The 22632-nt window shown below is 41.4% G+C and overlaps 1 protein-coding gene across 1 annotated transcript in view; it reads right to left on the minus strand.

Moving 5' to 3' along the window:
* The window catches only part of FAM120A (family with sequence similarity 120A), a 126126-nt gene that overhangs the window by 91126 nt on the left and 12368 nt on the right, over positions 1-22632 (minus strand). Inside the window, exons 2-4 of the mRNA XM_033926005.1 lie at positions 14128-14374; positions 9286-9368; positions 4503-4631 (exon numbers count right to left, since the gene is read on the minus strand). Of these exons, the coding sequence (XP_033781896.1) occupies positions 4503-4631; positions 9286-9368; positions 14128-14374 (459 nt within the window). The remainder of the gene's footprint in view (positions 1-4502; positions 4632-9285; positions 9369-14127; positions 14375-22632) is intronic.

A 22632-nucleotide genomic window follows, 5' to 3' on the forward strand; every position in this document is an offset into this window, starting at 1 on the left:
ATGCACTAGAAAAGTCTTTTAAAGTGCTTGGTAGCCACAAAGGCCACTAGGTATGCAACAATTTATTTTATTTATTTAGGGGATATCATGTTTGAGCACAAAGCACTCTCAGCACAAACTATGCTTATCTGCCTCTAACATTATGTTGATACACTGCTGATACATCTTGAAGCCACAGGAAGTCTTCTGCTTCTGAGACAACAGAAGAAAAATTAGCCAGGATGAGATCAAATAATTGTTAAAAACTACAGTCAATGAACTGATGCCAGATCAGATCATAGTCATAGTTTTCTACGAGGGAAAGAGGAGTAAAATCAAAGGTTGACCAATATGAAAAATGCTCTAGAAAAAATTTATAGACATACAGAAAATGACAGTAATTAAATGAGGTGGTGGCTCTGCATGACAACACTCAGGCAGCAAAGTCCTGCACATGCGTAGTACACCAAGTTGTCTACATTTCTCTGGCACTGGCCTGATAACATTACACACTTGTGAGGCCTGCACATCTTTTTACATTACGCATATGAACCTGTAATCCGCCTAGTTGATAGACGGACTAGAAATTTTTAAAATAAATAAATCAATCTTGCTTGTCCTCAGAGAAATTAGCTAAAGCCCTTCATTATGCAACAATTTGAGTTTTTGCCAGGTACTAGTGACCTGGATTGGCCACTGTGAAGATGGACTTCTGGGCTATATAGACCATTGATCTGATCCAGTAAGGCTATTCTTATGTTCTTAGACAAAAAAGCTGCCTTGGAGAAGGAAACACAGTTAAGGATTTTTAGCACTAGCAGCTCGAGCACTCACAGAACGCCAGACTTTGGTAATATTCATCTTATATAATGCTGAAGCCAAGCTGATTAAGAACAGAAGAGGCGGTCTGAGAAGCTGCTTAGCAGCAACCCCAGTATTTCCAGCCCTTCACAGTATCAGCTGTGTGTCTTACACTGTTCACTTTGGCACCTACATTCAAGAAAACTGAGACATTTTATCACTATCATAATGAAGCATGTCAACTAGATCAGGGGTGTCCAACCTACGGCCCGAGGGCTGCATGCGGCCCAGTGAAGTATTTTGTGCGGCCCTGGTCGAGGGCGATGCAGTGTTTTACTCTGCTGCCCCTGGGTATTTACCGTCTTGCCGGCTCCCCTCTCTGTCTTGCTGCAGCATTTGCCCATTTGTGCAGCCCCAGAAACATTTTTTTTCCGGCCAATGTGGCCCAGGGAAGCCATAAGGTTGGACACCCCTGAACTAGATGCTGCTTTTACTACAGATCAGCCCCTGGGAGCTAAATATTTTTAGAACTTTGAAGGCAGTTGTTACATAGCACAGTTACTTACTGTTAACAGGTGTTATCCAGGGACAGCAGGCAGCTATTCTCACATATGGGCAACATCATCCACGGAGCCCGGTACGGATAGTATGAAAAGTGAACTGTCACTTTAAGTTTTAAATTTCGTGCCTGCACTGCACATGCCCGCCCGCTGAGGCTCGCGGCACCTCATTTCCGTTAGCAAACTAAGAAGCCAACCAGAGGAGGTGGAAGGTTTGTGAGAATATCTGCCAGCTGTCCCTGGATAACACCTATTATGGTAAGTAACTGTGCTTTATCCTAGGACAAGCAGGCAGCATGTCTCACAGATGGGACTTCCTAGCTTACTACAGAGGGATGGTGGGAGAGTTGGTCTTTAAGAATACGATTCCAGACAGTAGTGAGACGTGAACGTGTGAACTGAGGACCAAGTAGATGCTTTGCAGATTTCATCAATGGGAGTGGAGCGCAAGAATGCAACTGAAACTGCCATAGCTCGTACTTTCTGTGATATGCCCCCCCCCGAGCTGCAGCCCAGCCTGAGCATAGCAGAAGGAAATACAGGCTGCAAGTCATTTGGAAATAGTTCTTTTGGTTACTGGGCAACCCAATCTGTTGGGTTCAAAAGAGATGAATAGTTGAGGTGTCCTGTGAGACTGAGTCCTTTGTAAGTAATAAACTAATGCTTGTTTGCAGTCCAAGGTATGAAGAGCTGCTTCTCCCGGGTGAGAATGAGGCTTTGGAAAGAAAACTAGAAGTACATTTGATTGATATAAATGAAATTCTGTAACCATTTTTGGCAAGAATTTTGAATGGGTGCGGAGAAAGCACAGTTACTTACCGTAACAGGCGTTATCCAGGGACAGCAGGCAGATATTCTCACATGTGGGTGATGTCATCCATGAAGCCCTGGAACGGACAGCTATACAAGTTTTTGACTGACCGCGCATGCACGAGTGCCTTCCTGCCCGATGCAGGCACACGGCTCCTCAGTTCAGTAAGCCAGCTAAGAAGCCAACCAGGGAAGGTGGGTAGGTTGTGAGAATATCTGCCTGCTGTCCCTGGATAACACGGTAAGTAACTGTGCTTTATCCCAGGACAAGCAGGCGGCATATTCTCACATGTGGGTGACGTCCAAGCTAACCAGAATGGAATGGGGGAAGAGTTGGCCTTTTAGGAAAATAAATTTTGTAATATTGAATGGTCAAAGCACCCATTCCGTCTGGAATAATAATCCAGACAACAATGTGAAGTGAGGGTATGAATCGAGGTCCAAGTAGCAGCTGTGCAGATTTCATCAATAGTAGTAGAACGAAGAAATGACGATGTCTCACATGAGATCTCCTAGGAGTCCGAAGCTCCAATGGATAGCTGACAGCGGTACCTTGAGGCCTTGTAACGCTATGCTCAAGCTGGGCCGGTACTGACATGCAGTGCAATTTGAATATATTACCAAGCTCCTTCTTGAAGAACTCAATTAGTTTCTCCCTTAAAGAATGCACCAGTACTGATGGCTCAACAGCCGGTATTATCAGTGAAGCAGGTGGTCTCGGAGTGGGTGACCTTGATGAGGATGCACAATGTGTAGGAGAGTCAACCTGCAAAGCTAGAGAGCAGTGGCGTCTATGTTTGGTCTGCATCAACAGACTTGATGCTGTAGAGACCTGTGATGCTTGTTTGGAAGTGGGTGGTATTAGCTGGCTTCCCCGATGCTGGAATCTCTTGTGATACTGATGTCGAAGCCGATGCTTTCGATGTCGACCCATGTGAAGATTTGGCAATATCCATGGATATACCGAACAACTGCTCCTGCTGAGCAGGACGAGCTTTAAGAGAGCAGGACTTGTTTAAAGTTGAACAGCGAGAACAAGTTTCAATTTTGTGTTCAGGGCCTAGACACTCTAGACGCCATTTATGGGGACTACAGCCAAAATAGACCGCTAACATTTACCACACTTTTAAAAACCCGTCAAAAATCTCAATAGATGGGAAAAAAAAATACTAAAGCGACATTGAAATCAATTGTCACTGAAATGTACGAGGAAAAAGAAGAAAAATACGCGAAAGCAGGAAGGCAAACAGACTGAACAGAGTCCCGTCAAAAAGTACTTTTTCGCTCCACAGAAAATGAAGAACTGAGGTGCAGGCAGTCGCAAAGTTACTTAAAGTGACAGTTCACTTTTCATACAGTCCGTACCGGGCTCTGAGAATGACATCACCCATTATGTGAGAATATGCTGCCTGCTTGTCCTAGGATAAACCATGTCCTGTTCATTATGGGGGATCAATAACACAATAACCTAAAGAAAGTAGAAAACATTTACTAAATTCAACAATCATGCATGTAGAACTGTTAAGACTGTTGTAGGAAGACTAATGCACACAGAGAATTTTTCAACAAAACCGAACTGTTAAAATAAGTCTACAGTCAACACAGTACATTAGCAACCAGTGACAAGTGAAAATACTAGTATTTTTTTGCTGCAACTACAGACTACCTAATCTATACACATCTCCCTCGTTATTCGCGGGGGAGAAGGGCAGAGCCGGACCGCAAATAGGGAAATACCGCAAATATCCGGCTCTGACCCACCCCCGCCTCCCTCCTTCCCCCGGCATCCCGGCCTTACCTGATGGTCTAGCGGGCTTTCGGGGCAGGAGCGATCTTCCTACGCTCCTGCCCCGTGCAGATCGCCAATAGGAAATGACTGCCATGAGTTCCTGTAGTCTCTCGAGACTACTGCAGGAGCTCACGGCAGCCATTTCCTATTGGCGATCTACACGGGGCAGGAGCGTAGGAAGATCGCTCCTGCCCCGAAAGCCCGCTAGACCACCAGGTAAGGCCGGGATGCCGGGGGGGAAGGCAAAAATATGGGTGTTTTTTTCCCCTCCCCCTAAAAAAAAAATCGTGCGGAAACCGCAAATGGGGAGGGGGAAATGTATTTTCCTATACAGAGAAAGGCTGTCAACATGGAGCACATAAGAAAAAAATTATGTAATGCACCTTATCTCATAGGGAAAAAAAAAAGATACTGAAGTACCCTGATTATTATCTAGGGAAGATCTTTTGCCCAGGTATGATACATCTTCTAACAGAAGAGAATTTCAGCAAGTTATGATACAATTCTTTTCAAAATCTTTAATAATTTCATGGCCATCTCAAATCTTAGTGTATATACTTTACCTGTGAATGCTGAAATACATCTTTAGCTATGGCATCCAAATCGGTGGTATCTTGAATATTGCGGACATAGTCAGCGACTGCTTTGATCACCACATCACAAGGTGGCAAAACTAGTTGGTGTGCACGGACCTAGTAGGATATATAACATATGTAGGTAAGAGCAAGGGTCAAGTGCGCTAATACTCATCACAAGTATAACATACAAAGGGGAGAAAAGAATTCTACAAAACTCATTTGAATCTCTTGCACTGTTTTTCCAGCCATTATTCTTGAAACAAACCATTAGGTTTCAAGAATCACAAATAGTACCTTTGTAGCTTGCATTCTAGAGCCGATTTAGGATGCAAAAAATGTTAACATGCTCAAATAGAAGGACTGGATTCTGTTTCCAGTGGCATAAGGAATTTTCAATAATCCCCTCAGTCTCTGGCCTATTTATATATTATGACCTCACATTTCATTTTTGTATTTTAATAATTCCAGGACACTGACTATACATGGAGCACAGGTTTATTTGCTATGTAATGGTTTATATTAACACCATTTATAAGAATTTGACAACACACTGAAAAGGTAAATCAGTGAAGAACTTTCACAGAAATAAGAGTTCTTTGCTTCAGTCTTTACAGAAGATGATGTAAGAGATCTACCTAAACCGGAAATGTTTTCAAGGTTGATGTGGAGGAATTGAAAGAAATCTCAGTGAACCTGGAAGATGTACTATACCAAATTGACAAGTTAAAGAGTGATAAATCACCTGGACCAGATGGCCATACATCCCAGGGTATTGAAAGAACTCAAATATGAAACTGAAGATCTACTATTAGTGATCAAATTGTCTGTAGTACCCGAGGATTGGAGGGTGGCCAATGTTACATTGATATTTTTAAAAGGTTTCTGGGAGAGATCCAGGAAATTACAGACCAAAAAGCCTGACTTCAGTGCCAGGCAAAAAGCATAGTTAGTTACTGTAACAAGTGTTATCCAGGGACAGCAGGCAGATATTCTCACATATGCGTGACGTCATCCACGGAGCCTGGATGCGGACAGCTTCACAAGCAGATTTGCTTGTAGAACTTCAGAAAGTTCACAACTGCTGCACCACGTATGTGCGAGTGCCTTCCCTCAGTTCAGATAGCTAGCAGAGAAGCCAACCAGGGGAGGTGGGTGGGTTGTGAGAATATCTGCAATGCTGTCATGGATAACACCTGTTACAGTAAGTAACTGTGCTTTATCCCAGGACAAGCAGGCAGCAGCGGCGAAAAGGGCAAACAGAATGCTAGGAATTATTAAGAAGGGGATCACGAATAGATCGGAGGTTATCATGCTACTGTACCGGGCCATGGTGCGCCCTCACCTGGAGTACTGTGTCCAGCACTGGTCGCCATACATGAAGAAGGACACGGTACTACTCAAAAGGGTCCAGAGAAGAGCAACTAAAATGGTTAAGGAGCTGGAGGAGTTGCCGTACAGTGAGAGATTGGAGAAACTGGGCCTCTTCTCCCTTGAAAAGAGGAGACTGAGAGGGGACATGATCGAAACATTCAAAATACTGAAGGGAATAGACTTAGTAGATAAAGACAGATTGTTCATCCTCTCCAAGGTAGGGAGAACGAGAGGGCAGTCTCTAAAGTTGAAAGGGGATAGATTCCGTAAGAACGTAAGGAAGTTCTTCTTCACCCAGAGAGTGGTAGAAAACTGGAATGCTCTTCCGGAGTCTGTTATGGGGGAAATCACCCTCCAGGGATTCAAGACAAAGTCGGATAAGTTCCTGCTAAACTGGAATGTACGCAGGTGAACCTGGACTCATTTGGAGCACTGGTCTTTGACCTGAGGGCCACCGCATGAGTGGACTGCTGGGCACGATGGACCACTGGTCTGACCCAGCAGCGGCAATTCTTATGTTCTTATCTCTTGAACTGTTTTTCCAATCATCATTCTTGAAAGAATAGGGACTCTTGAGAGTCTATATCCTGGGTACTAGTCTAATGCATGGACTAAGAATGAAATAGAGGTGTGAAAGGATTTGCCTCCTTTTCACAAAAAAAAAAATGTTGAATGGGATTGATGCTGAAGCTCATGACCCCTCAAGACAGCTAGAGCAAAGGACCTGTAGTGCAAAGTAATTGCTAATGGGCCTATGAAAAATGGAGTTTCTGGGAAAGAGGATATCTAGCAACATTTGTGTCAGAGTCTTGACATTTTTGTAGAAGCTTTATTTGAGAGAGAATGCAAAACTAAAATTCTCTTCGGTTTAGGGAGTCCAAACTTGTGAGAATGTGTGAATATTGTTTCAGATTCCAGAGAAAGAAAGAAGAGAAAAGAAAAGAAGCTGTGAGGTCCTGCTAAAGGACGTGAATGAAGACTGAGAAAAGAGTACAAATCGAATCACAAGAAAGACTTAGAACTTTAGAGAGGGTTTTTATTTTTTCAAATCCCTCTGCTAGTATCATAAATAACCTTGAAATTTTTTGTCGGCATTGTCCTCAGATATTTGATCAGTGAAATGCTGTTTGAATGAAGACAAAACTTTAATATTCTTTGAATAAGTGCTAGTGCTAACTAAAGTATTCTTTAAAAAGTACAACAGCAAAGGGGATCACCATCAAACAACAAAATTGCATTTTGAATCTACATAGGAATTTATTAGAAGTAACTTGCCTTTGAAGCACAGATACATATGAAGACAGGGTCCCAATTCTGGGGGACTATTGGAAGCCTCTTATGCTAAGTAAACAAACTGAATATTGCTTTTACAGAAATTGAGATCTAAAACTTGCATGAGGAGAAATTGTGGGTTGAACTGTTAAATCACTCTTTGTTTGTATTATATAGACTTTAGAATATGTTAAAATCCCTCGGAAAAAGGGCAACAAACAAAAAGAGATGGAATGGCTCTCTGTAAAGAAAGGCTAAACAGGTTAGGGCTCTCTAGCTTAGAGAATAGATGGCCGAGGGAAAATATGATAGAAGCCTATAAAATCATGAATGGTGAAAACAGGGAAACGAAAACTGGTGTTTATTCTTTCTAGAAGTAGAAAGACTAGTGGACATACCATAAAATTACTAAATAACACGGTAGCTATTGATGTCTTTGGTTCTGTTTGATGTTTTATCTTTATATAACTTAAGATATTATTTGAGTTATTTTTGTATGCTCTATGGAATGGTCACTGATCAGTACACCCCTTCAATAGCCTTCAGGCTCACAGGTGCATATTTAAGTGAAGTACTAGTCTAATCCAGTAGGTATTTTTCTCCTTCTGGAAGGCTCAGAGCTATTAAAGAGTTGAAGTGGAACTTAAACTTGGGTTCCTTGGTTCACAGGCATTAACCACTATGCTACACTCCTCAACCTGCTTGCTGCTTTGTTCAGAATGGCCATAATACCTGCAGCTGACTTAGAACCTGGTTTCTTTCCAGCTTCACTCAGAAGATAGGGAAGGAGATAGTAACCATTATCATGCCTCAATCCCTCCAATGGTTAGATGCTCAATTAGAGCAATATTTTTAAATGTTGACATGACTGAAACATGTCTAGATAAAAAATGTCCTTTTTTAGACACAGATGTTTCTTCCCATTCAAAAACACCTGTTGGATGTTCTACTTTTTGGACCTCCCTAGTCCCACCCAAAACATACCCACAGCACGTCCCCTTGCTATTTAGACGAACTGCAGTGTGAAAGGTCCAAAGTTGGACTTTCCAAAATCAGGATTTGGACTTTTTAGCAGATAGAATTTCTTTTAGGCATTTTAAGACATCCATCTGCTTTGAAAATCAGGCAACAGACATGCCCTATGAGCATTATTAGTGTGTAAGAAAGCACTCTATCAACTAGTTTTATTGTAGAAGAAAACAAAAATATTTTTTCATTAATTTTCTTTTTGTGACATGGATACACTCCCAATCAACAAAATCTAATTTAAAGAAGCCTACATAAAGTAATATGTCAATGGATTATTTCAAAATTGAAGTATACCAACTTAATTATGTAAGCCCTTTCTTTTGTTGACTCAAAAGTTTACATATAACTACAAAAACAGATGCAATGATCGTTTTTTCCTCTCTACAATTGTCATAATGTCCAATAATAATTTTATTACAAACATTTTGTGCATAATTAGATACATGAACAGGGCAGTAAGATTAACAAAGAAGTAAAAGGCACATGAGTTGTTGGAAAGAAAGAAAGAGTGGTACCTCGGAATCTGAACACCACAGAACACGAATGCATTGGAATCCAAACTTTTTTTTGTAGTAAATTTTGCCTCAGAATCCGAACTCTGCTTTGGAATCCGAACGCCCTGCACATTGTATGTGTGTGTTTGTGCCCCAGAATCTGAATACTGCTTTGGAATGTTTGTTAATATTTTACCTTAAAATCCAGTGTATTTCCTGTTAAAATTTGAGTTTGTGGGACCCAGGAACGGATTAATCCAGTTTCTATTATTTTCAATGGGAAAAAATGTCTTAAACTCAAACGCTTTGGAACTCGAACGGGGTTCTGGAACGGATTAAGTTTGGATTCCAAGGTATCACATGAAATAAACAGGTGAATGAAAGGAAATTACAGTCCCACACAGTCTTTTCAGCAGATTCCACTTTTGCATCAGGGATGCTGAAGTGCTGCTATAAATATTTTTTGAGGGTTGATAACTAAAAGAAACTCAAGGACAGACTCAGTGGACACCATAAATGAGAATAATATAGCAAGATCCAATAACATTTGGAAAACTCAACATTATAAATGCCAAGAACTAATTTTAAGGAATTGTTCTTACCTTCAGTGAGGCTAATGGATGTTCTGGACCAAGTAAACTCCAGTGAAAGGCAGCCAAATCTTCATCAGGTAGAATGTGATTACCTAGAATATTTTTAAATTGCAGAATTCTGAAAACACATGGCACTTCTGTTCATCAATGGTAGTTGCATAAGTTAATTTACAACTGCAAGTAGCAAACTTCAGTGCGCTGTTCCCTAAAGCATAGTCCTACATGCAGTTATCCATCAGCACTGAATGATTAAACAGATGGAGAAAATACATTTTTAAAATTGACAACACTGCATTCAAACATTTATTATGCTATTTGTATTTTGTTATAGACACCTTTTACTAAGGTTCATTAATGGATTTAGCATGCATTAACAAAATTAATGTGCTTTTAAGTGCCATGCAGTCCAAAGGTATAAGATGGGCTGCACAGCATTTGGCCATGCTAATCACTGGCATGTTCTAAATCCATTATTTCTCAACCAGACATAAAAAGAACTTCTACTATTATTCAATTAGTAATATACACAACTATGATCAAAAGACCACTGTATGAGCTTATTAAAAAAACTGGAGATAAAAAAAGACAAACAAATACAAACCTTTTTTTTCCAAAAAAATCTTTTCATCAAAAAAACGCATACCACGCTGGTATTAAGTCCTCCTGTTGAAATTTGATTTTCTGATAACGAGAGATTTTTTTAATGTTCTCGGTCTAAACTGATGACGTCAGCACATGCTGTCTTTGGACGTCATGTTGAGGATCTTTAACAGGAGTTTTGGCGTGTTTTAGTTTTGGGAATTTTTTTGCAATTGGTTGTAGTTTTTTCTGCAATATGAAGATTTTGCGAAGGACAATCTCATAATGAAGATCTGAGGATTACATTATTTTATTACGGTTTGTTCAAGAATTAAGAGGGAGGAGTGTAGAAATGCAGGAGGGAATTTAAACGCAGTTTCCTGTTCCCTATTCCACGGTATCAGTGAGTCTTACATGGATGAGAGTGTTGGTCGCTGTATGTTTGTGAAAAAGACCAGAGCCCTTGAAATAGCTTGGAGAGAAACAGGGCCGCTGTCGGGCCTGGCTGAAGTTCTCCTCTCTCTTCTCTTTGAGTTTGCTTGCCTTTGAAAAAAGGAAGATTAATGCGACAGAACTTTGAAGAAGTTTCATGTACACCAGTAATTAACCATCTTGGACAACTTTGAGGATAAGTACCTGGCTGTATTTTTTTATTCATTTTGAAATTATATTTAAGATGGTGGTTTTTGTGGAGTTTTGTTTTTGAGAGACCAATGACTGTGCTATGCTCCATTACAGGACCGGTATTTACTGAGATAAGGAGTGAATTGGTTATCCGAGGTCTCTTTTTTTCTCCAGTTTTTTGAATAAGCTCATACAGTGGTCTTTTGATCATAGTTGTCCCATACTACTATATATATTTGTATGTGGATTCCTTTATTTACTGAACACCCAAAATACAAACTACTTTACATATAAATCATCAATAAATAAATTGGCACTGCCACATGGATAATTTTGAGCCATGTGGTACCACTACAGAGTGCCTTGCGACTCTGGTTCCAGGACTTTAGCATTTTTTCTTAGTGTTCTCTCCAGAGATTTTTGCCAGTCGGGTTACTGTATGAAGGACTAGTGAATAACCAGGTGTGGGAAGGGAAGTACAGTGGAGTATTATAAATTTTTCTGTTTTTAGGTAGATGGTCAGTAAAATCAGCTGAGTGGTGTGTCCATTTAGAAGGTTCTGAGGAGAATGCTAGATGAGATACTTTAATCTAATTTAATCTTCTATTTTCGCATCGCTCATACCTAGGTAGGTAGGTCCTTTATCAGCGCCTCTACCATCTTTCCCGGTACCGAGGTCAGGTTCACCAGTCTGTAGTTTCCCGGATCTCCCCTCGAACCTTTCTTGAAGATCGGCATAACATTCGCCACTTTCTAGTCTTCCAGAATCCTTCCTGATTTGATCGACAGATTGGCTATTAGTTAGAGCAGTTCAGCTATAACCCCTTTCAGTTCCTTGATTACCCTCGGATGGATGCCATCCAGTCCTGGGGATTTATCATTTTTAAGCCTATCAATCTGCCTGCATACCTCGTCTAGACTGACCGTCAACACTGTCAGTTTCCTGTCTTCGTTTCCTGCGTATAGCCTGTCGGCTTCTGGTATGTTGTGTATATCCTCTTCTGTAAATACAGATGCAAAAAATGTGTTCAGTTTGTCGGCGATGGCTTTGTCCTCCTTTAGTACTCCCTTTATTCCATGGTCATCCAACAGCCCCACTGCTTCCTTTGCGGGTAATAAATGGTACAGTATCCACTCCATTCTCACATGTAACTTTGCAAGCCAATTGCGGTCCTTCTCCACGATTTTCTTTGCGAAAACAGGAGTATTTATTTAGCTTTTTCCTTATCAGCCTCCACATAGCAGTTTGTAGCTTCTTTCAGTCTCTCAATTCCATTTTTGCCTTCCTCCTTTCACTAATATACCTGAAAAAAAAATTTTCACCCATTTTTACATTTTGAGCCATTTGATCTTCCCCTTGCACTTTCACCAGATGAAATTGGCTTCCCTCATTTTATGCAAGACTGCACATTTGAAATCCAGGACTTTGAGTTTTGTATGGCCACCCACCACTTTAGCTGTTATATCAAACCAAACTGTTTGATGATCACTACCGCCCAGGTGGGCACCAACTTGGACAAAAGATACACTTTTCCCATTTGTGAATACCTGATTCAGTCGCTTCTTCCCTCATGGGTTCTGTCTCTGTTTGTGTGAAGAGAGCAATTTGAATGGCATCCACGATCTCTCTGATTCTTTCCAATTCCGCAGACAGAACTTTTCACTCCACATCATGAAGGTTGAAATCACCTAGCAGTAGCACCTCTTCTCTCTTTCCCAACTTCTAGTATCTGCAACCAGATCTTTATCAAGTTGCTCCAAATGTGTCGGAATCCATGTAGATAGAAATTCCATCTTCTCTTTTCAAAGCTATCCATATCACTTCCTCCTTTCCCCAGGTCCCTTGCATTTCAGTCGCCTGGATAATACTCTTCACATAGAACGCTACTCCTCCACCTTTTTGGCCTCTCTGTTCTTCCAAAATGATTATAGCCTGATATGTTAGCATCCCATCCATGGGAATCACAGAACCATGTCTCTGTGATAGCAATAATATCTAAATCTGCTTCTAACATTAGACTGCGAGCATTTGTGGTCATTGCTTTCTAGCTACCTTTCAGTGGCACTCTCATTTTTTACAAGTTTTTTTTGTCTTGTCTACTACATTGCTAAGAAGTGAATTGCTAAGATTGTTAGAAACATAGAAACATAATGGCAGATAAAGGCCAAATGATCCATCTAGTCTGCCCATCCACATTAACCATTATTTCTTCCTCTCTCTAAGATAGGGGTGTCAAAGTCCCTCCTTGAGGTCCGCAATCCAGTTGAGTTTTCAGGATTACCCCAATGAATATGCATGAGATCTATTTGCATGCACTTCTTCCATTGTATGCTAATAGATATCATGCATATTCATTGGGGGAAATCCTGAAAACCCGACTGGATTGCGGCCCTCGAGGAGGGACTCACCCCTGCTCTAAGAGATTTCACACACCTATCCTACGCCTTCTTGAATTCAGACACAGTCTCTGTATCCACCACTTCTTCCAGGAGACTGTTCCACGCATCTAACACCCTTTCTGTAAAAATGTATTTCCTTTGATTACTCCCAAGCATATTACCTCTTAACTTCATCCTATGCCCTCTCATTCCAGAGCTTCCTTTCAATTGAGACTCGACCCTTGTACATTTATGCCACGTAGGTATTTAAATGTCTCTATCATATCTCCCCTCTCCCGCCTTTCCTCCAAAGTATACATATTAATATCTTTAACTCTGTCCCCATATGCCTTATGATAAAGACCACACAACATTTTAGTAGCCATCCTCTGGATGACTCAATTTTTTTTATATCTCCAGAATTGTTCACAATATTCTAAATGAGGTCTCACCAGAGTCTTATACAGAGGCATCAATATCTCCTTTTTCCTATTGGCTATACCTCTCCCTATGCAACCTAGCATCCTTCTAGATTTTGCTGTCACCTTTTCAACCTACATTGTATCATTCCCTTGGGTTTTTGCAGCCCAAATGCATGACCTTGCATTTGTTGGCATTAAATTTTAGCTGCCAAATTTCAGACCATTCTTCAAATTTTGCCAGGTCTTTCTTCATCCGGCATGTCTACTCTATTGCAGATTTTGGTATCATCCACAAAGGGGCAACAACTGAAGGTAGAGAAAAACACTGGAATCCACAACTTATTCAGCTGGTAGAAAGAGGTAAGTAACCATTTGTGCAAAATGGTGAGCAGACATTAAGAAAACCCAAATTATTATAATAGTGCTATTCATTGAACTATCGACAGAATGAACAGTGATGACTATATAATATTTTTGTAAAGTCAAGACCTGGTTGAATGATTTCACTAGAAGCACAGAGGACTAACATCAGGCTCAGAAATGACATAATGGAATCCCAGGTTAAGGATATGTACCAAACCCTCACAACATTTTTCAGTTGTTCTCAAATCAATGAATGTCCTGCTCCATGTTTTAAAGACTTGTGAAGCACTTTATGTATTTAAAGGCATGAGTTCGGTATGGGTTTTGGGTTAGGGATGAATTAATACAATGTCTGGCAGACCAGCCTTAATTATATGGGGAAAAAAAGAGATCATGAAAACTTTACAGTTTACTAGTATTTGTACTAATTATACAAATACTATTCTTCAACAAGAATACATTCTTCTATTAATATTCCACTTACCTAAAAGAGCAGCAAAAATGGGAAACCGGTTTGGGTTCAGATCTAGTTGCTTAGCAACTTCATGCATCAGATACTGGCTTGTTGTGAGGCTTTTTCCATTGCGGCTCAGTTTAAGGGCATGGGCACTGAAGTAATAAGGAATATTGCACAATGCGTAATCAGAGTCGTACGCAACCAAGCCATGGAAACTGTTTTCCCTGCAAAAAGCAATTACTTCTTGATGATGATCCTGAATGCTCTGTGCAACCTAAGAATAAATAAAAAAGAAAAACGTGATAATTGATTGACCCAAAACCCCCCTTTTTTTTTTTTTTTTACAACATAATTCAGTAAGTCATAAACACCTTCAGTGAAGGGCCAGAATGCTCTCATTCTAAAACTCATGCAAATACCAAAGTAGGCTGCACCATACCCAAACCCATCAGACAATGCTGACAATTTAATAGTGTTCAGACAATAAATAAAATGAAGAAATGTAAACAACTTGTTCCTTTTACCATAGTAAATGATGCTGCAGCTCTCTATCCCATGAATTAATTCTACAGATCCTATGGAGTGAAACAATATTTAATATGTAAGCATGTTTGCAACATCACTGCTTTAATGTGGATTTGATTAATTTTGCTGGATCTAAGAATTAGAAAAATATAGCTCTTGAACTCTAGATATAAGGCATTATAAAATGTATTTCTCAGGCTGACCTCTGAACGACTCTAGTCATGTATCTTCAGAACACAGTTAGATTTTCAAAACTTTGCATTAAAAAATGATGGGCCGAGGTCGTAGCCATTTTAAAAAAGAGAGTCATTCTCCAAACAACACTCATATAAATGAGGTTGGCGGAGAATAGCGAAGGTTCGCTAAATTTGCATGTGTTCATTGCTGATAGCAATGGGTACATGCGCAGAATAAATGAAAAAAAAAATAAAAAATTGAGCCACCAAAGTCAAGCAACCCCCCCCCCCCCACCAGCAACAGGAAAGATGCCCATTCCCTCAACGCCTCCCAACACCCCACCTGGCAGCGGGAGAGATGCCCATTCTCTCCTGCCAAGCAACATCCCACATACACCCTAGCAGCGGGAGAGATACCCATTCCCTCCTGCACCATGCAACCCCCCGCCTCCCCCCTGATGCCTCAGACAATACCCTGCTCCCCCCTTACCTTATTATAATGGCTGGCTGGAGGGGCCTGAGACTCTGTTTAAGGTCCCTCCTATGGGAAGGGCCTTAGAAGTCTGGGCCACTCAGAGTATTAGGCTCCCTCCCTGGATGCACCAGGGAAGGGCCTAAAGTTCTGAGTTGTCCAGATTGGTCAGATTTTTTGTAATATATAAGTTGTCTGCATTACACAGCATTTTGAAATTTACAGCGTCTACAATGCACATGTTGCAATTGCCTTTTTTTGAAATGACATTTATGGTTCTCTTTTGGAATTGTGAAACTGACAATAGAAAGTTGCCATCACATTTTGCAATAATGCTATTCTGTTCTTTAAATTATAAAATTTCCAAATTTCAAATATGGTAAAAGAAAAAAAAACTTTTCATTATATGTTTACCATAACTCATAATAGCTGCAATTAAGGTTTTTTTTTTCATTTTGTATTCATCAATGACCGCAAAAGTTCCCTAGAAATAAGATTATATGGAAAGTGGGACTTTAAAATTGAAGATAGAGCATTTTAATAGTCTGCAGAAAAATTAAACAAGAGATTCATTTTTTAAACGCATGCACAACAATGAGAGAATGAGATACAATACAATGTGCATGTCCTGGTGTTTTTTTCAAAACGGTGTCATTTTTGAATGGCGTTTTTTGACTTCACAAATGTGCATGTCCTGGTGTTTTTTTCAAAACGGTGTCATTTTTGAATGGCGTTTTTTTGACTTCACAATTCAAGTAAGCATGAATGCAAGCTAGTAAGTTTTATAGTAGAATTTTAACCATCTTTATTTCACTGACAGTGTTATTTCTTTTTATTTATAGAACAGTACAGACCTTGAAAAAGCCAATTTGGTAAAATCGGTTCCCATTGCCAGGAGGATTAATAGAAGTTTTTCAGCCAAAGGCCAATTTACAGTTATTTAATGTTTGCAAGCAATCACTATTTTTTCACATATGCAAAGTTTAAAATTAAAAAAAAAAATAAAAAGTTTTTTTTAGGATCAATGAAAGATATCATAATCCATTGATAGCCATAGACAATCAATTAGCCTATGGTTTGGATTTCTGAGATCCTTTTCCTTCAAATTAAGATGAATAGCTATCATTATCGCATCATTTAAACATGATGCTATGGATTTTCATTGAGTGCATTATTTTTCTTGTCTCAACATAAATCCCACACCACCCACTTTCGACAAAAACTTAAGTTTATTTCTTTCTGAGCTTGTATAAGAGACCCCAACTGATGAATTATCTGCGCAAGGGTCTAATGGAGGGGTGGGCAATTCCGGTCCTCGAGGGCCGAAATCCAGTCGGGTTTTCAGGATTTCCCCAATGAATATGCATAAAGCCTAAGCTTGGGGGTTTTTACAGTTAGTTAAACAGCTGCCTATTGGATAACTCAAATACTTAAAACCAGCTATTAAATATTTAATACAAACAAGTATTATCTGAATCAATTCAATTTTATTCTTATCTCCCACAGTTCATTTCATTACAGTAGTTTTATAACTTACCAATACTTAATTTATTAATAAATATTAGAATAATTTAGTCAGTGAACCCAATCCCCATCACTCACACTCATTTCCATTTCCCAACTTTTACACACATACTACAGTCATTGTGATTACTTTTATCCAAAACTGGATCTTGGTTAGTTCATGAGTTCAGATCATCTCTAGTCAGAGAGGCTTCAAACTGAGAGTTGCACAACAGTCTAGCACATGAAAATCAGTTTCTTAAACACAATCGGCAGGCCTCTCTGTCCTCATGATGGTCCTGCTCTTCAATTCATAAAGCATTCAGCTCAATACAAGACTGTTTCGCCACTTGGCGTCTTCAGGAGCTGTGTTTGCAAGGCTCACCAACATCACACCACCAGTAAACTAAATATGACTCGAACAGGGACCCAGGGTTCGGCACAAGCCGGGATCAGCTGACAAACAGGAAACACACCGTCTACCTGAAGCATATAGATTGAGCAATGTAAGCTGCTTAACCGCTAAGCTCAAAACCAAGAGAATGCATTGGCCTCCTTTGTCCATTCGAGCTTTCTGAACCTGCCAATTATAAGCCTTACTAAGCAATATTCCAACCCCCAAAGTTTTAGACTTAAGAGTTATTACAAGCTAGATACACAGGTCTATAGTTGCCCGGTACTCCTCTTGATCATTTTTTAAATATCGGTGTGACGTTCGCTATCTTCCAGTCGTCCGGTATCTGTCCTGTTTTGATTGACAGGTTGGCAAGTTTTTGCAATAGTTCACCGATTTCCACTTTGAGCTCTTTCAAGACTCTCGGATGAATTCCATCCCGTCCAGGAGATTTGTCACTTTTGAGTTTGTCGATCTGGTGGTAAATCTGGTCCAAGTCCACTTCTACTGTGGTAAGGCTGTCCTCTGTTGCTCCTTTGAACACTTTCACTGCTTCTGGAATTGTTGCAGTGTCTTCCTTTGTAAAGACAGATGCAAAGAAGGAATTTAGTTTGTCTGCGATTTGTTTGTCATCCTTGATGTACCCTTTCCTTCCCTGGTCGTCCAGCGGTCCCACCGCCTCTTTTGCGGGTTTTCTCCCTTTCACGTACCTGAAGAAGGGCTTGAAGTTTTTGGCCTCCTGCACTATTTTCTCCTCATAGTCCTTTTTGGCATCCCTCACCACCCTGTGACACTTCTGATCATCCTTGTGTTTGTTCCAAGTTTCGGTTGTTTTCATGCGTTTCCATGCTTTGAAGGAGTCCTTTTTTTCTTTTGTGGCTTCCTTAACCTCTTTAGTAAGCCACGCCGGCTCTCTTTTGCCATTTGTTTTCTTTGCTTTGGACATCCGCGGAATGGAGAGGCTTTGTGCTTCCGTGATAGTATTTTTCAGAAGAGATCCATGCCTGTTCTACCGTTTTGACTTTGCCCATTTTTTTCTTGATCCATTGTTTCACCATGGTTCTCATGCTATCGTATCTTCCCCTTTTAAAGTTTAAAGTCGTGGTTGAGGTTTTAGTGCCTTTCCCCTTCCCGACATCGAGTTTGAAGTTGATCCTGTTGTGATCGCACGTCCTCAGCGGGACTGTGACTTCTACATCTTTAGCCGGCCCCGTAATGCTGTTTAGGACCAAGTCTAAGGTGCTTTCTTCTCTTGTCGGCTCCCCCACCAATTGTTCCAGGAAGCAGTCCCCTAGCACTTCCAGGAACATTGTCTCCTTGCCACAATTTGAGGTTCCCAGGTCCCAGTCTATCCCCAGAAAGTTGAAATCCCCCAAGATTATAACATTACCTGTCTTGCATTCGTGTTTAATTTCCTCTATCATTTCCGAGTCTGTTTCCTCCCCCTGTCCTGGCGGTCGGTAGTAAAGGCCAACCTTTGTGTCAGCACAGTTGCGTCTGGGAATCTTTATCCAGAGGGATTCCAGTTTCTCTTTCCCTTCTGTCATAGTCACTCTCACAGATTCTATTTCTTTACGAACATATAGGGCAATATATGCCCCACTCTATCTCTTCTGTACAGTTTGTATCTCAGCAGTACTGTATCCCATTTGTTTTCATCATTCCACCAGGTTTCTATTATACCAATGATTTCCAGTTCGTTGTTTTTTGCTATTGCTTCTAATTCTCCCATTTTGTTTCTCAAACTTCTAGCGTTCGTATACATACATTTGAGTTCCCTGTGTGTTACCTTCTTGGACTCTTTAAGCTTAGCAGTCTCCCTTGGTTCTTTTACGGTATCCATTTCTGCTCCTGTGTCATCTCTCTTATATACTTTGTGCACGTCCCCTCCTGCGTCTGAGTAGTTGTCTGTAATTCCTTCTTCGGGACATCCTGTCGCCTGGGCCATCGACTGGTAGTCGACTGTCGGCTTTTCCCTGTCCTTTAGTTTAAAGCCTTCTCGATGGCCTTCTTCATGTTACCTGCCAATACTCTTGCTCCTTCCTCGTTGAGGTGCAGTCCATCCTTCCTGTAGTACTTGCTTCTTCCCCAGAACGTTGCCCAATTGCCCACGAAGTCAAAGCCTTCCTCTTTGCACCATTGCCTCATCCAGGCATTGATCGCTTGCAGTTCCCCTTATCTTCTTCCATCCGCTCTTGGTACCGGGAGGATCTCTGAGAAGGCCACCTTCACCTCCCTGATCTTCAGTATTCTTCCGAGTGAGCGAAGCTGGCCCTTCATTTCTTCCCTGTCATACTTCCGTCCGCTCACATCGTTGGTTCCCACGTGGATAAATACAGCAGTGTCCTCTCCCCCTGTGCTGTCTATGATCCTGGAGATCCTGTTGGCCACATCCTTCACTCTCGCTCCCGGCAGGCAGGTGACGATTCTATCCTCTCTCCCTCCTGCGGTGTAGCTGTCCACATGCCATACGATGGAGTCTCCCACGATGATCCCCATCTTTTGTATTCGGTGGTTCCTGGGGGGTCATAAGTCCACATCCATGGTATGGGACCAATCTTCTCCCTCCTGTGATGCTCCTGAAGTTGTTTTCTGCTCTTTGGGTGGGGGGGGGGGGTGTCCCCATGCAGTCTCCCTCTTGCTCCTGGTGTGTGATCGCCCCTTGTCTCTGCTTCTTTCTCTCCAGAATTTGCAGGGGTGTCTTCTCTCCTCTCATCCAGGCCTTCTTCCTGATTTGTTCGGGAACAGTTCTCCACATGCTGCTGGTGTGCTTCCTTGATGTATCTTTCTAGTTCCTTGACCTCTTCGTTTGGACTGAACTGCACTGTTCGCGGATTTCCTCTTCATCGGTGAGGAGTTCTTTTAGGTTCAGCACTGTCTCCTCTAGCAGCTGGACCTGCTATTTCAAGCTATCCAGCTCCATGCAACGACTGCAAATATATGCCCTAGTTCCCGAAGGGAGGTAGTCATACATATTGCAGCCGGTGCAGAAGACTGGAAAGCTCACCTTCTGGCTTCCTTGGGCATCCATCTCTTGTCCCCCTTCTGAGTTGTTTGGGCGAATCGGTTGTGGACCTTCTGTCTCTGACGTCTGGATGTTTTCTGGTTTCCTGGTTTCTGCCTTCCTTTATGTTCCAAATCTAATAGATGTTGGCATTGCCATCTTGAAGCTGAGACTTTGGATCATTTACTTTACTATTGTCAAGTTTCAAGTTTAATGGAGATTTGATTAATCGCTTAATCATAATTCTAAGCTTTAAACAGGCCATCTTGTCACCTCTCCAGATTCCATCAAATCTCAATTTGAGCTTTTTTACTCTCGACTATATAACTCTGAACTCCCCTCACCGGAACCTGATTTTGGTTCCTTTTTTAATAAATTACAACATCCCCAATTGGCCGATTCTGCTAAATCTACGTTGGAAAAACCTATTTCTGTAGATGAAATCATAACAGCAATATCAAGTATAGCGAAAAATAAAGCCCCCGGTCCTGATGGGATTACCAACGAATTTTATAAAAAAATTTAACACCATTCTCGCCCCTCATCTCCTACAATACTACAACTTCATTCACACTTCTCCCAATAAACAATTTAATTTCGTGGAAGCCACCATTGTAGTTTTCCCGAAATCAGACAGAGACCCGACTTTGGTTAAGAATTATCGTGCCATTTCTCTCTTGAACTTGGATTATAAAATCATGGCCCAGATCCTCTCCATCAGACTGAACACTGTCATTGCCAAGTTTGACACCCCTGGGATAGGATATAAGAATTTGGAGGCAAGGACACCATAGGACTTTCATGCATAATGACTGGTGCATTCTTCCATTTAGTCCAACCCATGTTTTTAGCAGTCAGATTATGAGCTGTGACGTTCTTGTGACCTCCTGGATCAGCACAGGATTATGAAATCTTTCAGGAATTTACTGCTGAAGTTGCAGCAAGTCACTGAGTAGGTGTTGTAAAGACAGTGATTTCCTAGAAATTCCCGTTCAACCTCCACAGTGCTCTCATTTTTCTTTTTTTTCTTTTTTTTTTCAATTGTGCACCAGCAATGACATGTTAATATGTGCGAGTGGGAGGTATTGTAAGCAGGCATTTTGGCAGTGAAGATTCATCCATATTACTGGATCAGTTTTCCCAATATAATTAAAATAGGTAAGTGAGCTCTGAAAAGAATATTAATCAGTGTAGTATAAAATTCTAATTTGTAACCTTCTCAAATAATGTCCAATACCCACTGATCGGACTTTAACTTGGCCCACTCTGCCAGAAAGGAAGACAGCCGTCCTCCCAAAGAAATGTCTGAGGGAGCTGAGATCCCGTCATTGTTGATTGGGAACTGCTGGAGCACGGGCTGGCTGAACAGTCGGGGGTTTTGCAGCACAAAAAGAATTATTTTGCGGAAATCTAGGTTGAGAATTGTAGAAAGAACCGTAAGACGGCTGAAATGACGGCTTTCCCGGTCTATATCGCTTAACATCCCGGAAGCGAGGTCTGGCAGACGAGGCTTTCAAAGGTGGTTTAGGCCTATCTTCCAGTAACCGCTGCTTTTTGGTATCACCAAAATCTTTTACCAGCTTATCCAAATCCTCACCAAATAACATCCGACCTTTAAAAGGAAGCTTCACGAGCCTAAGCTTGGACGCCAAATCCGCCGCCCAGTTACGGAGCCACAAAAACTATTAAAACTACTACTAAAAGCGACATCTGTTTTGCAAAAGCCCGAATAATATCATATAAGGCATCCGCCAAATACGCTAAACCCAATTCCACATCTGCCAACTCGGACAGAACAGCAGACCCTGACTCCATCATTCTATCTGCCATCTGTTGAGACCATTGAAGACACGCACGCGCTGCATAGGAACTGCACACCGCCGCCTGCAAGGTAACCGCTGCTACTTCAAATGACATCTTGAACGAAGATTCTAACTTCCTATCCTGGACACTCTTTAGATCAATACCCCCCTCAACAGGCAAGTTCATCTTCTTGGTGACCGTGGCTACCTTAGGGAGCTTAAACTTCTCCAGCTCATTCTGAGCCAGTGGGTACAACTGCCACATGGCTTTCGTCACCCATAGACCTGCCTCCGGTGTGTCCCATTGAGCTGCAATAAGCTCCTGCATGGCCTCATGAACCAGAAAGGCTCTGGGCGGCTTTCGTGTTCCCGCCATAAGAGGGTTAGCGGATCCAGATTCGAGTGGATCCTCCTGAGAGGTGTTCAACTCTTGCAACGCCTTAGAGATCAACGAGGAAAGTTCTTCCCTGTGAAACAGACGGAGCGCGGTAGGATCATCTACCTAGCACCTCTTCCGTATCCAATTCCGTCACCTCCCCCTCTTCCAAGGACTCGGGAAGAGTCGGAGACAAGGGGAAGATTGAGGCAGGGTCCTCCTCATCTGCGGTAGCCAGCCTACGACGTTTAGTCGCCTGAGACTGCCCCGGAGGAGTAAA

The sequence above is a fragment of the Geotrypetes seraphini genome, chromosome 17 (genome assembly GCF_902459505.1).
Source record: "Geotrypetes seraphini chromosome 17, aGeoSer1.1, whole genome shotgun sequence".
Classification (NCBI taxonomy): Eukaryota; Metazoa; Chordata; class Amphibia; order Gymnophiona; family Dermophiidae; genus Geotrypetes; species Geotrypetes seraphini.